Below are 13,663 nucleotides of genomic sequence, written 5' to 3'. Positions count from 1 at the left end.
TGCAAATAAGCAGTTGCAGAAATGGTTGAGCATGTGTGTGCATGCTGACTGTAAATAGGTTAGTATCATGAGCATCTTCTGATTTCCCATCATCGTCATCCACGTAACTTTGCACACATTTACTTCTTGGAAGTTGCCCGTGAATAATGCAGAAATAAGAACTATACTGATAACAATGCTTTCCATCATACTTATGATAAGAGTTGTTTTTTTAAATTCTGTAATTGCAGTTTCTGTAAATTATTTTTCTTATTGTCAGGTTTTGGTTTGAATCAGTAAGAGCTTGATGGAAATGAAGTCAATGATTTACCAGTACTCTGTGGGGGAGTGTGAAGCATTAGTTTCTTGCCAGTGAACTGTTATAAATTTGCAGATGCTATCTTCTAAAGAATTACTTGGTAAATTTTTGTTGTATGAGGAGAATAGCCAGAAGTTACAAGCTGGGCTACTTTTATACGAACCACTGTGAAATTCTTATTAGCAGCTTGAGTGTTTCTAAAATACACAGGGTTTCAAATCGCTTTTGTGGGCAAAACTGAGCGATTGTTCTGGTTAAAGATGGTGGGATTCTTGGGACCGCAGTAGGAGAGGACAAGCAGTAGTCAGCTTGCCAATCCTCCATTTAGGATGCCTGTTTTCATTTTCTTGGCAGACCAGTTTGCAAACTACTGTGAAGTCTCAGTAAGTGTTGTTTGCTAGGTGCCTAATAGACAGTCAATAACCCAGTTCAATGGGAGAAGATTTCTCTAAGTGTGGAAGTGAAATTGTGCTTGTGTTCTCCCATTCATGTCAGGATCAATATCGAGTTTTTCTGTTGTCGTAATCATCTTTGGCTGATACTCACACTTTTGTGACCATTTGTTTGCTGCAGAGACCACATAAAACTTCATCTGAGAAGAGTGTTTTCTGCAAAAAATAAAAGGATACAAAACAGTTGTTATGACATCTTTATTAACTATACAGTGTTATTGAAAATGTGTTGTAGAGAATGCTCCTATGCAAGAAAAGGGATAAACTGTAAGACAAGAGCCCATCTAATCCTTTCTTTCTGTAAACTAGTTATTTTAATTTAAATAACTCCTATTCAGATACAGTGATCTTTGAAATGACATTTTGAAGGGTTTTGTGTGAGAGGGAGTGAGTGAAATTGTAAAGTCACATTATGAATTTATTTTATTTGTGTTTTTCTCAGTGTTCTCTTTGAATCACAGAAGGAATGTCTTTGTTGGTGTGGTATTCTACATCTTGCATTTAAGATATTCTCAGAGAAAAGAGTCATTTTCTTTTAATGTTAATTGTTCTTGATGAATAAATAATTTGACTGTGAGTACGTTCTGAAATCAAGTCTGGCTTCAATTCTATCCCTGGGAAGACAAAACATATCTGGGAAGCTGAATGCCTTCTCTTGAAAACTGCAAAGGCCGTGTATAGAGACTCTATACTGGTTAGGTTTATTCTTCTGTAACAGGCACTAGGTTTCATTTATCCAGTAAGTATTTTAGATGAACTTTTAAAGTCAAGTGCATGTTTCTAAAACTTAAGTTGAAAAATTTTAAATTTCATTTAAGTTTTTTTTTCAGCACGAAGTATTTTATAAACTAGGGTCTAATAAATAGCATCAGAATGTTGACAACTGTATGAAAATAAGGCTTTAGAGAATGATTTTGAAGCCTTGTTTTCTAGGATTTGTTCAGCGTTACATAGTTGCTTTTTGTTACCACTGGAATCTCTTGGGCTGCTTGGTCACTTTCACAAACTGTGGGAGAGATTCACACTAACATAAAAGAATAATAAAATACCTGATGTCGACACAGTGCTCTTAATTTTATAACCAAACCAACTAACAGCATGTTGGGAAAGTTCTTTTGAAAGGTAGAATGGAAAAAACCTTAAATAGAAGCTTCGGGACTTCAGATTCATTTTTCTGCTTGAGAAATTAATTTTTTTCACTGCCTTCTGCCATACTGGAACAATTACTGTTTTAACCTACATGTTGTCACTTTCACCCCTTGACTGCTAGCATAGAGCAGCTGCAGTTCTCTGGGGGCCTCTCTGCTCTGCTCCAAAACAATGTCTTGGGTTATTCTGTTGTTCTTATGCCACTGTTAGTCATCAAGTCTGCAAGTCTATCCCCTTCTCCAGGAGACTGTTTTTTTTGAGAGCAGTAATAACAGGATGCTGAGAGAAGGAGCTCCAAGAAGAGCTTGGTGGTCTCAAATTTCCTTCTTCCATACAAATTTTTCATGGATGGCTGTCAGACATGTCTGATCAAAAGCTTAAAAGCACCAGACTTCGAAGTAACTTTCAGGGCCACATAGTTTAGCAATATTAGTTTGTGCCTGTTGAGAGCAAGTTTAAATGGATGCGGACTACCTAAAAATTCTTGAGATGTGAGGAAAAAAGTTATGCTATTTAATTCAAGTAATTTCTGAGTGGTATCATAGCTTGTATCTACTGCAGAATAAGGAAAATCTGTATCTTTTTCTCTGGGGGGTCACATACAGGTCAAGCATATAGTGCTGTCTGCTTTACATAAAGCTAGCTACTGCTGCATATCATCTAATTCCAAAAATTAATTTATGAAAGCATTGCCTCCCTGTTGTTTTTTCTGAGGCTATAGACAGGAATCTTTACCACTTGAAACCTAGCACTGAGAAGAGATAATGCCTCCTCTTTTTTTTTTTTCTTTACATAATAAATGTGTTGAACATTATAAGATGAAGAGCTTTTAATTTTATGAAATTTGGTTGGCTGTCAAAGAGACATTATAACAAGTGGTTTCCAGCCAAATTGCATTTGCTGAGGAGTGATGGATCTCTTGCCAGCACTAAAGAGGCACTCTTCACATTGGATGTCTGCACGCTCCTTGTGGGCAGAATATTATAGGAAAAAGTTTAATGTTTTGATGTATAAAAACATTTAGGAGGCAAGCTACATTAAAATGTAAATTCAAAGCAACTGAATCTTGTAGAAGTTCAGTGGGATTTATTACAGCTGTTTTAAACTTGAAAAAAAAGAATTGTTTAAGCAATAGGTGTTTTGACTCAAACTTTGTTGTATCAGGAATAATACAGCATACAGTTAGGGAGCAGTGCCTTGCTGCATATTAACTGTTAGTTTTATAAATGCAATCATCCACATTAAAATAGTTATTCTTGTTTCTGGGATAATATTGCTTACCTCATAGGTTTAAAAGACAAGTGTGATCCTTCTAGTCTCAAGGACAGAGGCAGAAAGAACAATTTCATCCATTTTCAAAGGATGACATTTAAGAGTTTTTATGTCATTTAAAAATACACTTTTTTTTTTACTCTATAGATAAGCCTGAGTTAGATTTGAATGTTTTAAAATGCTGAAAAGAAAGGCTTCTTTTGCAGCTGTTGTTAACAAGAGAAAGATAATTCTAATTTCTGTTTGTATCTTGATCATTTAGTGAGGAAGTTCTGAAAATTATTTTCGTGAATGCAAATTAGATACGAAATGACTAAATGATTTTGAAGGCTCTATGGAAATGATGCAATCCAAGAGAAAAATAGAACTGAGAACTCTCAGTGTAATCATCATAGGTGCAGAACACACAGCCTGTTAGATGCTGTCTCTGTAATGAAAAGCCAAATAAAAATTATAAAATAACAATACTAATAATCTAGGGTCAGAAACTAAGGTTAAAGTTGCCCATTTATGGAGCCAGAAATTGTTCAGATGTAAAAAGTATGTGTTGTTCTGGTGAACTTATTTGTAGTTAATTGTGTTAAAAATAGATCTAAGTTATATTGTTCTCTGTAGATCTGTGTAATACTGCAATAAAGGGGGATTGTTTGATTTTACAGTAGTACATGATGGCTGAACCAAACTAGAAAAGGGGCTGGGGGATGTTGTGGGCACTGTGAGAAATTCAGTAGTATGTTCATAGTTCTTAACCCATCATTTAAAAGGATTATAGTAGTAAGTGGCTTAATAAAATGTTAATTTCAGAATGCCTCAATATTGTGAATTATATGTTTAATTCAGTGAAATTCATGTAAAGTTTAATTAGCTTATGTGCAAAATCATCCTTCTTCCAGAGTATATGGGAATATACTTCCTGTGTGTGTATGTAAGCACGTACTCAATTAAATAAAAACACTCAATTTGTTCCTTGTATCATAATGCCCATCTCCAACCAAAATTCATTCATCTATAATTGAAGATTTGTGTATTGTGAAGTTATGCATGTCACGATACCAAATTTCCAGGACAGGAACTAGAGAATATATAGAAATCATAGTTGTACTGGGTCCAACCTGCTGGTTTTTTGTATTGGTAGTCAATTAACTCTTGACAATCCTAAGATTGTTATAAAATGATGAATATCTTGCTAGTGCTTCTGAAGGCAACAGAAGTATGCAGCAAAACAGAAGAGATGCAGCAAAAGACTGAGAGAAAAAAAAAAGCTATATTGGGATTCTCTTTAAAGGTTTTGAGTGACTTTAAATACTGTTGTGGCCAGCTGTTATATTTGAAAATGTAATATGCTAAGCCCATGAGTCAGTTTTCCTTAAATCAGTATGGCTTCTATGTAACTATATTATTGGTTGAAGAGAGTGAGCAAATCCATTTTTACAGCGCTACTCAGTGGCTTACTAGTGATAAGCTATCTCAAAAGTGATATTGTAATGCGATTAATGTAATTGAAAAGCATATATGGAAAAAGGAAATGTTCTTTCTTCCAAGTAGAAAGCATTTTAATTGAATAGGTAAGGAAAGCTGTAAAAGAAGAGAAAAACAGGGTGAATTGCCCACAGGTTTCTGAGATTAAAACTGCAATTTCACAATTTGAGCTAGAATTTGAGGATTGAAGGTTGCATGAATGTGAAACACTCCTCAAGACTTGTATGAAACATGAAGGAATTTGTGTATGTGTGTGTGTATGTGTTCGCATGCGGAGCAGAGAGGAAGCTCACCTGCATGGAGGCCAGTAAGTTCAAGGACAGTTGTGTAAAAGGATGAGGAGAGAAATCTTTCTCTTAAAATCATGTTTAAGCATGCTAGTAAGATTTGTGTACTGGTGTATTTATAGGAAATAATTGTTATTTTGTTACTGCCTGAAGGAACTAAATGCTGTATCTGGATGTACAAATACCTGGTCACATGAGTGTCCATTCTATCTCTACATAGAAATGCTAATATTTGATACTTTGAGGTGTTAGCATTTAAAAAACCATACAGATTAGATTGTTGAACTAAACAAAAAAAGTAAAATTCATTTTCATTGCTACCTTTGCTGGAAACCTTCTTGTGAGCTGACTGTTTTGAATTCCCAGGGTTCTTCTTAAGGGAAGAGCAGACTGCCTTGCACTGTTTGTCAAGGTGGAAGAATTGCATGCTAAGAAATACCCCCTTGTCTACCTTCTCTTTTTTCCCTGGTTCCTGTAGCTGACAATGGGATGCTGAGATTTCTGTCTGTGGATTTACTCTGGGACTAGTTACTGATGGCCCAGAAAAATTATCTGCTGTTCCTACAGCCTCACCTCCCCCAGATGCCTATAGGGTCAGTATACCATGTTGTCTTGGGGAATACATGCAAGCCCTTGTTTTATGGTATGTGAGTGGTTCCCTCTGGACCTTTCAGTCTTTTAGACTACCCTCAATCTCCACCATGTGCTGTTGCTTTTTTTCTTAAGCAGTAGCTTCTTCTGGGAGGTGAATGTTCTGCCTGGGTTTTTCTGCTCTGCTTAGAGCAGCAGCAAGAGATTTCTAACAAAATGGTTTCATTATCATGATTTTTTTTCCAGCGTTATATGGCATTTATTTGAACTTAATAAATTGATCTAGTTTGTATCCCAATGCAGAATGGGAGCGGCAGACAACATTTACAAAGGCCGAAGTACCTTTATGGAAGAACTGACAGATACTGCTGAGATAATAAGAAAAGCAACTTCAAGATCACTAGTAATTTTGGATGAATTGGGAAGAGGAACTAGCACACACGATGGAATTGCTATCGCTTATGCTACACTTGAACATTTTATTAGAGATGTAAGTGTTCAGTCTGACACATGCTTGCGAATGTTTTTTCAGCCTGTACTATGGTAGGCTAACTTCAACATGGTGAGTATTTCCTTGTAAAAATGTGGATGCTTAAACTCAGAGCAAAGGGATATGGATAAAGGATACCAGTCCTATATTGCTGTGTTTAAAAAAAAAATTAAAGTCAAACCTTCTTATGTGTCTATTTCATTGTTGTAGGTGGAGTCACTGACTCTGTTTGTCACTCACTATCCCTCAGTTTGTGAGCTAGAGAAGGTGTATCCAGAAAAAGTTGGTAATTACCACATGGCTTTCTTGGTGAATGAGGAGGAGAGTGCTGAACAAAAAGGTACAGTATAAATCCACCTGAGATTCTGGCACTATAGGTAGAGGCAGAAGTTGTAAAATTGTTACAGTAATTTAAACCTCCACATGAAAGTGATATATCCAAACTCACTAGAGTATCAGTCTATACACACATTTTGGGGGGCTTGAAAACTGAAGAACCATTTCTCTGTAATCTTATTAATATAAGGATGACTGAGCTAGATCAGATAAAATATTCATCCAGCCCAATATCCAACTTTTCACAGTAGCCTAATTCAAAGGATTAGGATCAAACATATGGCAACTCTTTCTCTAAAGGATCTCACTGTCTGCAAACATTTGCTATTTAGGGGGCTTCAAGAGCTACATGTGTTTTCTGTTTTTTAGTATCTTCAATGGATTTCATTTCAACAAGGTTGTCTAGTTTCCCTGAGTATCCTTCTGTACTTTTAGCATCTTCATCCTACTGTGTCAAGGAGCTCCAAAATTTAACACTGCATTGTGTGAAGAACCACCTCCTCTTGTTTATTTTGAAACTCTTTTGAAACAACATGTAGCTTCACTTGATGCTCCCAGTTCTTGAATTAGAAGAGGCAAAAGAATAATCTCTGTTCATCCTTTCTGTGCCATGCTTAATTTTGTAGATTGTTTATCATAATCCCATTCAGTTCTGGTTTTACCAAGCAGAAGAACAACAGCATTTTTCCTTCTTCCCACGGTTGCTCTGAATTAGTTAGTAGATTCGGTAAAGTTTGTCATCTTACTGCTTAGCTCTTTTTCTTGTATGACAATGGGTATGTTGAGTAACTCTGTCTAACCTAGTGATGATCACCCTTCATGGTGAGAACGGACTGTTAACGTCTGTTTCTTATCTTTTAACCAATTATTTACAAATGCAAAGGTCTTCCTTTTAGGTTATGGCTGCTTTTCAGAAGAGCATTTAATGCAGGACTCTTGTCAAAACTCTTTTGAAAATCTGCATGCAGTTTATCCACTGCATCTCTTACTCACATGTCTTCCAAATTTACAACAGATTTGTGATACAGGATTTCCCTTCATACAAACTGCTTTGCTTTTTTTTTTCTTGATGTATCAGGTTTAATCAGGTGCTTGACAATTCCGCTTTTATTCTGGTTTTCCTGCTTTGCCTAATAATGGCCTGTTCCCTGAATCATTCCTAGAATTTTTTTAAGAATTGGCATGGTATTTGCCATTAACCTTCCCTCTAATTCATTCTTAATATTGTATTATTATGCTTACGTTGTAAACTAATTGGGACAGGGCACTTTAGCATTTGTCACTAAATAATATGTTTAAATATATAATCTTACCACTTATAAAATGTTTTTTGGAGAGTCATTTTAAAAATTTAGGGTTTGGCTAGAGGGAGATTTCGGCTTTTGTATTCTGTCTAGTACTAGAAGCGGGGATCCCTGAAATGTGTTAACTTTGAGCACAGGTAGTCAAAGTAATGTTGTATTTATGTCAGCACTATCTGGCCACGCTGATGTTCCCAGTTAAGAGCATCACTCCTCTGAGCATCAGCATGTCCTTTTCTCACAGAGTTCATTAACTGAACTGTTGATCTCTGATACTTTCAGGCAGTTGAGATGTTGCCAACATTCAGTATTTACTATTCCTTAAACATTGTGTACATGAAACACTATACTTTGTGTTTCAGTGTGCTGCTTCAGCATTTCTACTTTCAGTGTTAGTTGACCTGAACCTTCAGGCCAATGTAATCTTTACTATTTTGCTACAGAAAGCATGATAGGTGTAGTACCACAGCTTGCGAGCAATGACACATCTATGTTTCTTACTCTGCCTGTATCTTTAGCACCTTCTGTCTTAACATTTTAATTGTTTTATTTAAAGTGAGATTTATGGCATATTTTTTTCCAATCTTTGGCTTGGATCACTCAGATCAAATCAGCTTGAGTCATCAGCATATATGGAAATCTTCATTGTTTCCAAAAACATGCATTTTTAAGACAGATGAATGAATGGCAATGAATGACCCCATAGTTTTTCTGGTCTTTACACAAGGTCTGGGTTGTGCAGAGATGCAACAAGGATGTCTGAAGAGGAAGGAGTAATCAGACTTATAATGATGGCTATTATGTTTTCATCTTAGTGTCATGGAATAGAAAGAATCCCTACCAGAAGATCCACCATCCTAACCTTTGGTTTTTCATAAGCATTTTCTATGGCTCTTAGTTTCCTGGCAGGCAGCTAACTTTTTGTTGTGCTGTAGTTATGGACTTCTTAATTGTGGGAATTAATTGTGGTAAGTAAAATGCATAGTCTCAAGGAAACATTTTTCTTTCCTATTTCTGCAATGGAATAAATCACACAGGAAGCATGAATGAATGAGACCACAGTCTTTGCCATTTTGGTCTTTGGTCTACTACATTATTATTAACATAACAGAGGATTTTTTGATTTTGGTTTTATTTTTTGTAGGATCTGAAGATGAAGAGAATCCTGAATTTATCACTTTTCTTTATCAAATAACTAAAGGAGTCTCTGCAAGGAGTTACGGGCTAAATGTTGCCAAACTGGCAGATATTCCTGAAGAAATCTTGAAGAAGGCAGCTCATAAATCAAAGGAGTTGGAGAGAATAGTGAATATGAAAAGGTAAGAACAATTGTGATTTTCTTTTTTTGATTTTTTTTTTTTCCCCCTAATGAAACTTCAGCTATGAATCGAAGAGCATTTCAGACAGTGTGCATTGAAAAGAACAGTAAAAGCTACTTCAGATATCCTCCTACCCTCCAGGGAAGAGACGGTGAAACAAAACTTTGAAAAAAGTCTTCAGGAAATTGTGCTATCCATTTCAATTAAAGCTTTAGCTTTTATAGTTACCTATTATGTCAGAGGTTAATTGCTGCCCGCTGAAACATGGAAAAAAATAAATGCTTATTGAGCTAACATCAGAAATAAACTATTTTTTATTATGGCAAATACTAGCAAATTTATTTTCACTGTTTTCAGGAAGACAAATTTGAAATATAACTATCTTCTAATACCTACTTCTCTTCTCACCGGTAATAGTGAAAATTTTAATAGATGTGATTTAGAAAGTATATTATTCACTTTGGAACTTGAAACTGCATTTGCATACTGTAGTGTAGAAGGGATTGCTGATATTATTCTTCTGGTTTAACTTTAAAGTAAATATTTATAGTATCATTTGATTGCCCCCCCAAACACAAAATTTTAATGAAAGTCTTAGGATTTTAATATTTTTCTGATAACCAATTTTCACTTAGGGGTATATGTACCTTATGTATTAAAGTAGTTGTGAAAATTCCCATGTGTATCAAATACCATCATCTTTATAAAACCTGTAACATTATGTATACAGTTTAGATACAAATATGTCATAGTATTCATTTTCACTGAATTTTTTGGTATTATTTTCAGTGGCAGTCCTATCAGCAAAATTCAAATAGCCCTTTAGGAATATAATAAATCAAGACTCTTGTCTGATGGCCATAACTATTCCTGACAGAATAATTAGATATGAGAAAATTTTAAGCACTAATTATTTGTAGGTGCAAGCAGCTATTTTGAACTTAACGGTGCTTAGCGCTTAACACCGGTTTTTATCTCCTTTTAAGAAAGTGAAATAAAAATATTCTATTGAAGATACATGCAGTTTATGGCAAAAATAATGTGGTGTCTTATGTTAATTGGAAATAATAGTCCATCAATGACAAAAGTAAAACAACAAATTACTATCAGTATCTTAACTCTGTTGTTATAGGATACGTAGGGTTCTAAAATCAAGAGAAAACTGTTCAGAAAGGTGAGAGTATGAGCTGGAAGGGCAGAGTTACTGTGTAATAAAATTAAGATGTGAAATAATATACTGTGTCCCTTTGCTTTATCTTCCTTTGTTCTATGAAAATCATGCTAGCATATTACTTGGACACAAATAGAGCTCCAGCATGTCTCCATCGCTAAAAAGAGAGTTAATTGCATAGAAAACCTATGAGTAGTAAAAATAGTATACGATGATGTCATTAGAAGACTGATTAACAGCGCCCATAGAGGGGTAGAGTGAGGGCTGACTGGGCAATTTTAATTATGGGATTTAATTGTATTCCATTTATCAGCTTTTGAGTAGGTAAGCTACCATCTGTATTTTATCTCTCAGTATTTAATTTGCTTGTATTCTTAAAGTGAAAAAGAATGAATACTTAATCTAAAGCTGTGATGAGTCCTTTATCCTGACTTATGACTAAGGCTGAAAGCCCCTGCACCCCACACTTCACTGCAGACTGCTGCCCCCTGAGCTACACCAGCTGGAGCAGGCTCCCCAAGCCTTTTCTCCCCTGCCCTTTCTCCGTGGTGTCAGGGCTGGTTTTGGCATGACGACAGAACAGGGGTCTGAGCCAGCTGAAAAGACATTCTTTCTCCGGTTGATATCATGCAAGTTCAGTTTCCTGATGTTACATGTGAACAGGCATTACTACCTGAAGAAGGAAAGGGTGGGAGCGAGAAGAGGAGGAAGCCCTTGATTCTGGCAGCAGTTGGTAGAGTAAAGGTAACCTCGGGACTGCAGCCCTGCCTGCCAGACCAGCCTACCCCATCTGAAATTTGAGACTTTTGCCTCCCCCTTTACTGAGACAATGCTATGTAGGGGGCCAGGGACAAGGGACACCCACCACACAGCAGTTACTAATTCATCGGGTTTGACCCATACCAGGTTATCCCTTCATTATGGACCTCATTGTGCAGTTTGGAGGGAACTTCATGCATCTATATAAACCTGGAGCTCAAGTCACCAAAAATGAAAAAAATATCAAATGTGTCTGATGATTTTACAGTGCATAAAGTATTGTACTATGTAATCCTTAATTTTTCCAGTTCTCCTATGCAGGTCATTACAGAAGTATTTTCTTTTGTATATTCCTGTTTATTTCACTATTGCCATGATGTGATCTAGGTGTCAATGTATTATTCTATACCTTCTCCCCAAAAGAGACAGTAACAAGTTTAAAAATAGGTATGGTATATCTGCAGTAGGAAGTAAAAGATTACGATGATCTTGGGAATCAAACTCAGAGCTGTTCATAGCAGTATACTTGTGCTGTCACAATACCCACCGGCCAGCTGCCTTGTCTTATTTTTTTAAATCACTTTTGTATTATTTAAGAAAATCCACTGGGTAATTCCATCCAGTCTTGACATCTTTGTCATCAGGAATGTGTGTTTAACCCATTTTAAATGTCGTCTTGTTATTTCTCATGGCTCTTATGAGACCTTCTTAAATAAAAAAATAGTAAAAAGAAAGTAGAAAGGATGTATATATTAATTTATTTCAAAAATGCATTACCTCTTTGTGATTCTACAAGTGCAAATTTGTAGGAACTGAATGCTGAAAATTAAATGGTGCAAACTACAATACTGTTCATTTCCTTTAATGATTTACTCTTGCTCAGTGTTTTATTTCATCTTGTCAGTGCTTGTGGTACTGTAAGTTAGTTACAAAATTAAATTGTTGACTGTCCTAGAGCTGGAATACATACATTTGAAAATGTTAACTGATTGTTTAAAGACCACATAACATTTTGAGCTATGCAAACTGCTATTTTTGAATGTGTATAAAATTTTGTAGATGACTGTAGGGCTTTCAGGGTTTGATGTACTTAATTTAAAAATGTGTCTTTATTTTGATTGAATTTTTTTTTCCACAGAAAAAAACTAAAGTCCTTTGCTGAAGTATGGAAGATAAATGATTCTCAGGAGCTACAAAAATGGAAAAGTATGCATGAACCTGAAGATGAAAGAAAGGACAGTTTTTAATCCTCAAATCATGCTTAAAGATGGAAAATATTTGAGATACAAAACATACATCTGGAGACTAATAGTTTCTATCAGGGTGTAGTTCTAGGTGCATTAAGCTGACTTCTCTGCCTTTTGAGAGATAAGAGATGCTGCATTGTGATACGATGTCCCACATCCACTTCCTGATTGCACGTAATGTTCTTATTCCACATTCCTTCCCTGAAGTGTTTCCCACCCTTAATTGCAAAATGTCTGCTGGCATTGGATTTCATTTCTAATATGTTTAGAAAACATGAAAAATTGTGTTGGTAAATTATTAGGTGAATCTTTTATAAATAAAATAATGTCTTTTAACTTTATTGTACTTCAGTTTCTAAAACGTTCCTCTGCGTTGGGAAAATGTAGCTCAGTCTTGACTATGCTTTACTGTTGTGCAGTTGGTAAGAATGAATACCATACAGAGAAATTTTTTTTTTGTTGTTCTAGTAGTAATGAATTTAAAATTCACTGGTTCTGTAGAGCACCCACTATATTTTATGTGCACAATGAATTTAAGAAAGTGTGTGTTATGTGGTTGGACAGGAGAGTTTTGTTTCTACTGATGGGATTGATGCTGGTGCAACTGGTATTTTTCAAGGCAGCAGCAGAAAACATTCATTGACTGTGTTCTGTTTTCCCTCTTCTTCATTCTCATGCATGCCTGCTTCATTTTCAGCTTCAGCTTTTCTCCTGATCTTGGCCCTCTGGTATGGACAGGAGAAAGACTTCCTCTAAGTAATGTTGAAGTATCGTAAGATGAGGTGAAAGAGGTGATTCAGACTATGCAACTGGCATCCCCAGTGCTCTGTCAGATGCAGAGCAAAGTTGAGAAAAACAGATGTTTTTCAGTTTTTTATTGGCAGTTTTCAAGTCCAGATTTCAAATGGGAATGTGATATCCAAACTGATTTTCCTTTATAACCATAACCAGGTGAAATATCTTGCTATGAAAATGGACATTGATGTTCACATACTTAAACATTGGCAAATAGTTTGTTGGATTTAAAAATAAATATTAAGTGGAAAGAAGTGAAATAAATATAATCTTGATTTTTCTATAAAGAAAAGAATAAAATGAGGTTTTGCAATCTGAGACAGCTCAACCTTTCTAATTTTTTCAGTAAATGAGGGATTTTTTTCAAAATAATGCATGTCAGATGAATATGAAATAATGTCATTGCAGGTGATTCAATTAGCCTTTCCAACATAGAGAACTTTACGCAGAAAAGGGTGTTGTTTTTTTTTTACCTGTGATAAACAATTGCTAACCTTCACCTAAGACTTTTTTTCCAGGTTCTTCAGATGACAAAGCATCATTTAAACAAATAGTTTGCCTGCTGCTCACATAGCAGCAATCAATGAGACCACCTTCTTCCAGAGTGTGCAGTATATTTATCTAAACTGGAAGAGCTGAAGAAGAAAACTAGTCTTTCAAGGTGTGGTTACACCTGTGTTTATCTATGCCACACATTGTCAAGCATAATGAGTGTAA

The 13,663-nt window shown here is 35.6% G+C and overlaps 1 protein-coding gene across 1 annotated transcript in view; it reads left to right on the top strand.

Moving 5' to 3' along the window:
• Positions 1-12,487, top strand: part of MSH3 (mutS homolog 3) — a 115,300-nt gene extending 102,813 nt beyond the window's left edge. The window contains exons 21-24 of the mRNA XM_074857301.1: positions 5,832-6,018; positions 6,229-6,358; positions 8,800-8,974; positions 12,043-12,487. Coding sequence (XP_074713402.1) covers positions 5,832-6,018; positions 6,229-6,358; positions 8,800-8,974; positions 12,043-12,151 — 601 coding nt within the window. The 3' untranslated portion in view covers positions 12,152-12,487. The remainder of the gene's footprint in view (positions 1-5,831; positions 6,019-6,228; positions 6,359-8,799; positions 8,975-12,042) is intronic.
• The last annotated feature ends 1,176 nt before the right edge of the window (positions 12,488-13,663 follow it).

Source organism: Strix uralensis, chromosome Z, assembly GCF_047716275.1.
Source record: "Strix uralensis isolate ZFMK-TIS-50842 chromosome Z, bStrUra1, whole genome shotgun sequence".
Classification (NCBI taxonomy): Eukaryota; Metazoa; Chordata; class Aves; order Strigiformes; family Strigidae; genus Strix; species Strix uralensis.
The sequence above is the reverse complement of the archived record's forward strand: the minus strand, read 5'-3'. Positions and strand labels throughout refer to the sequence as shown.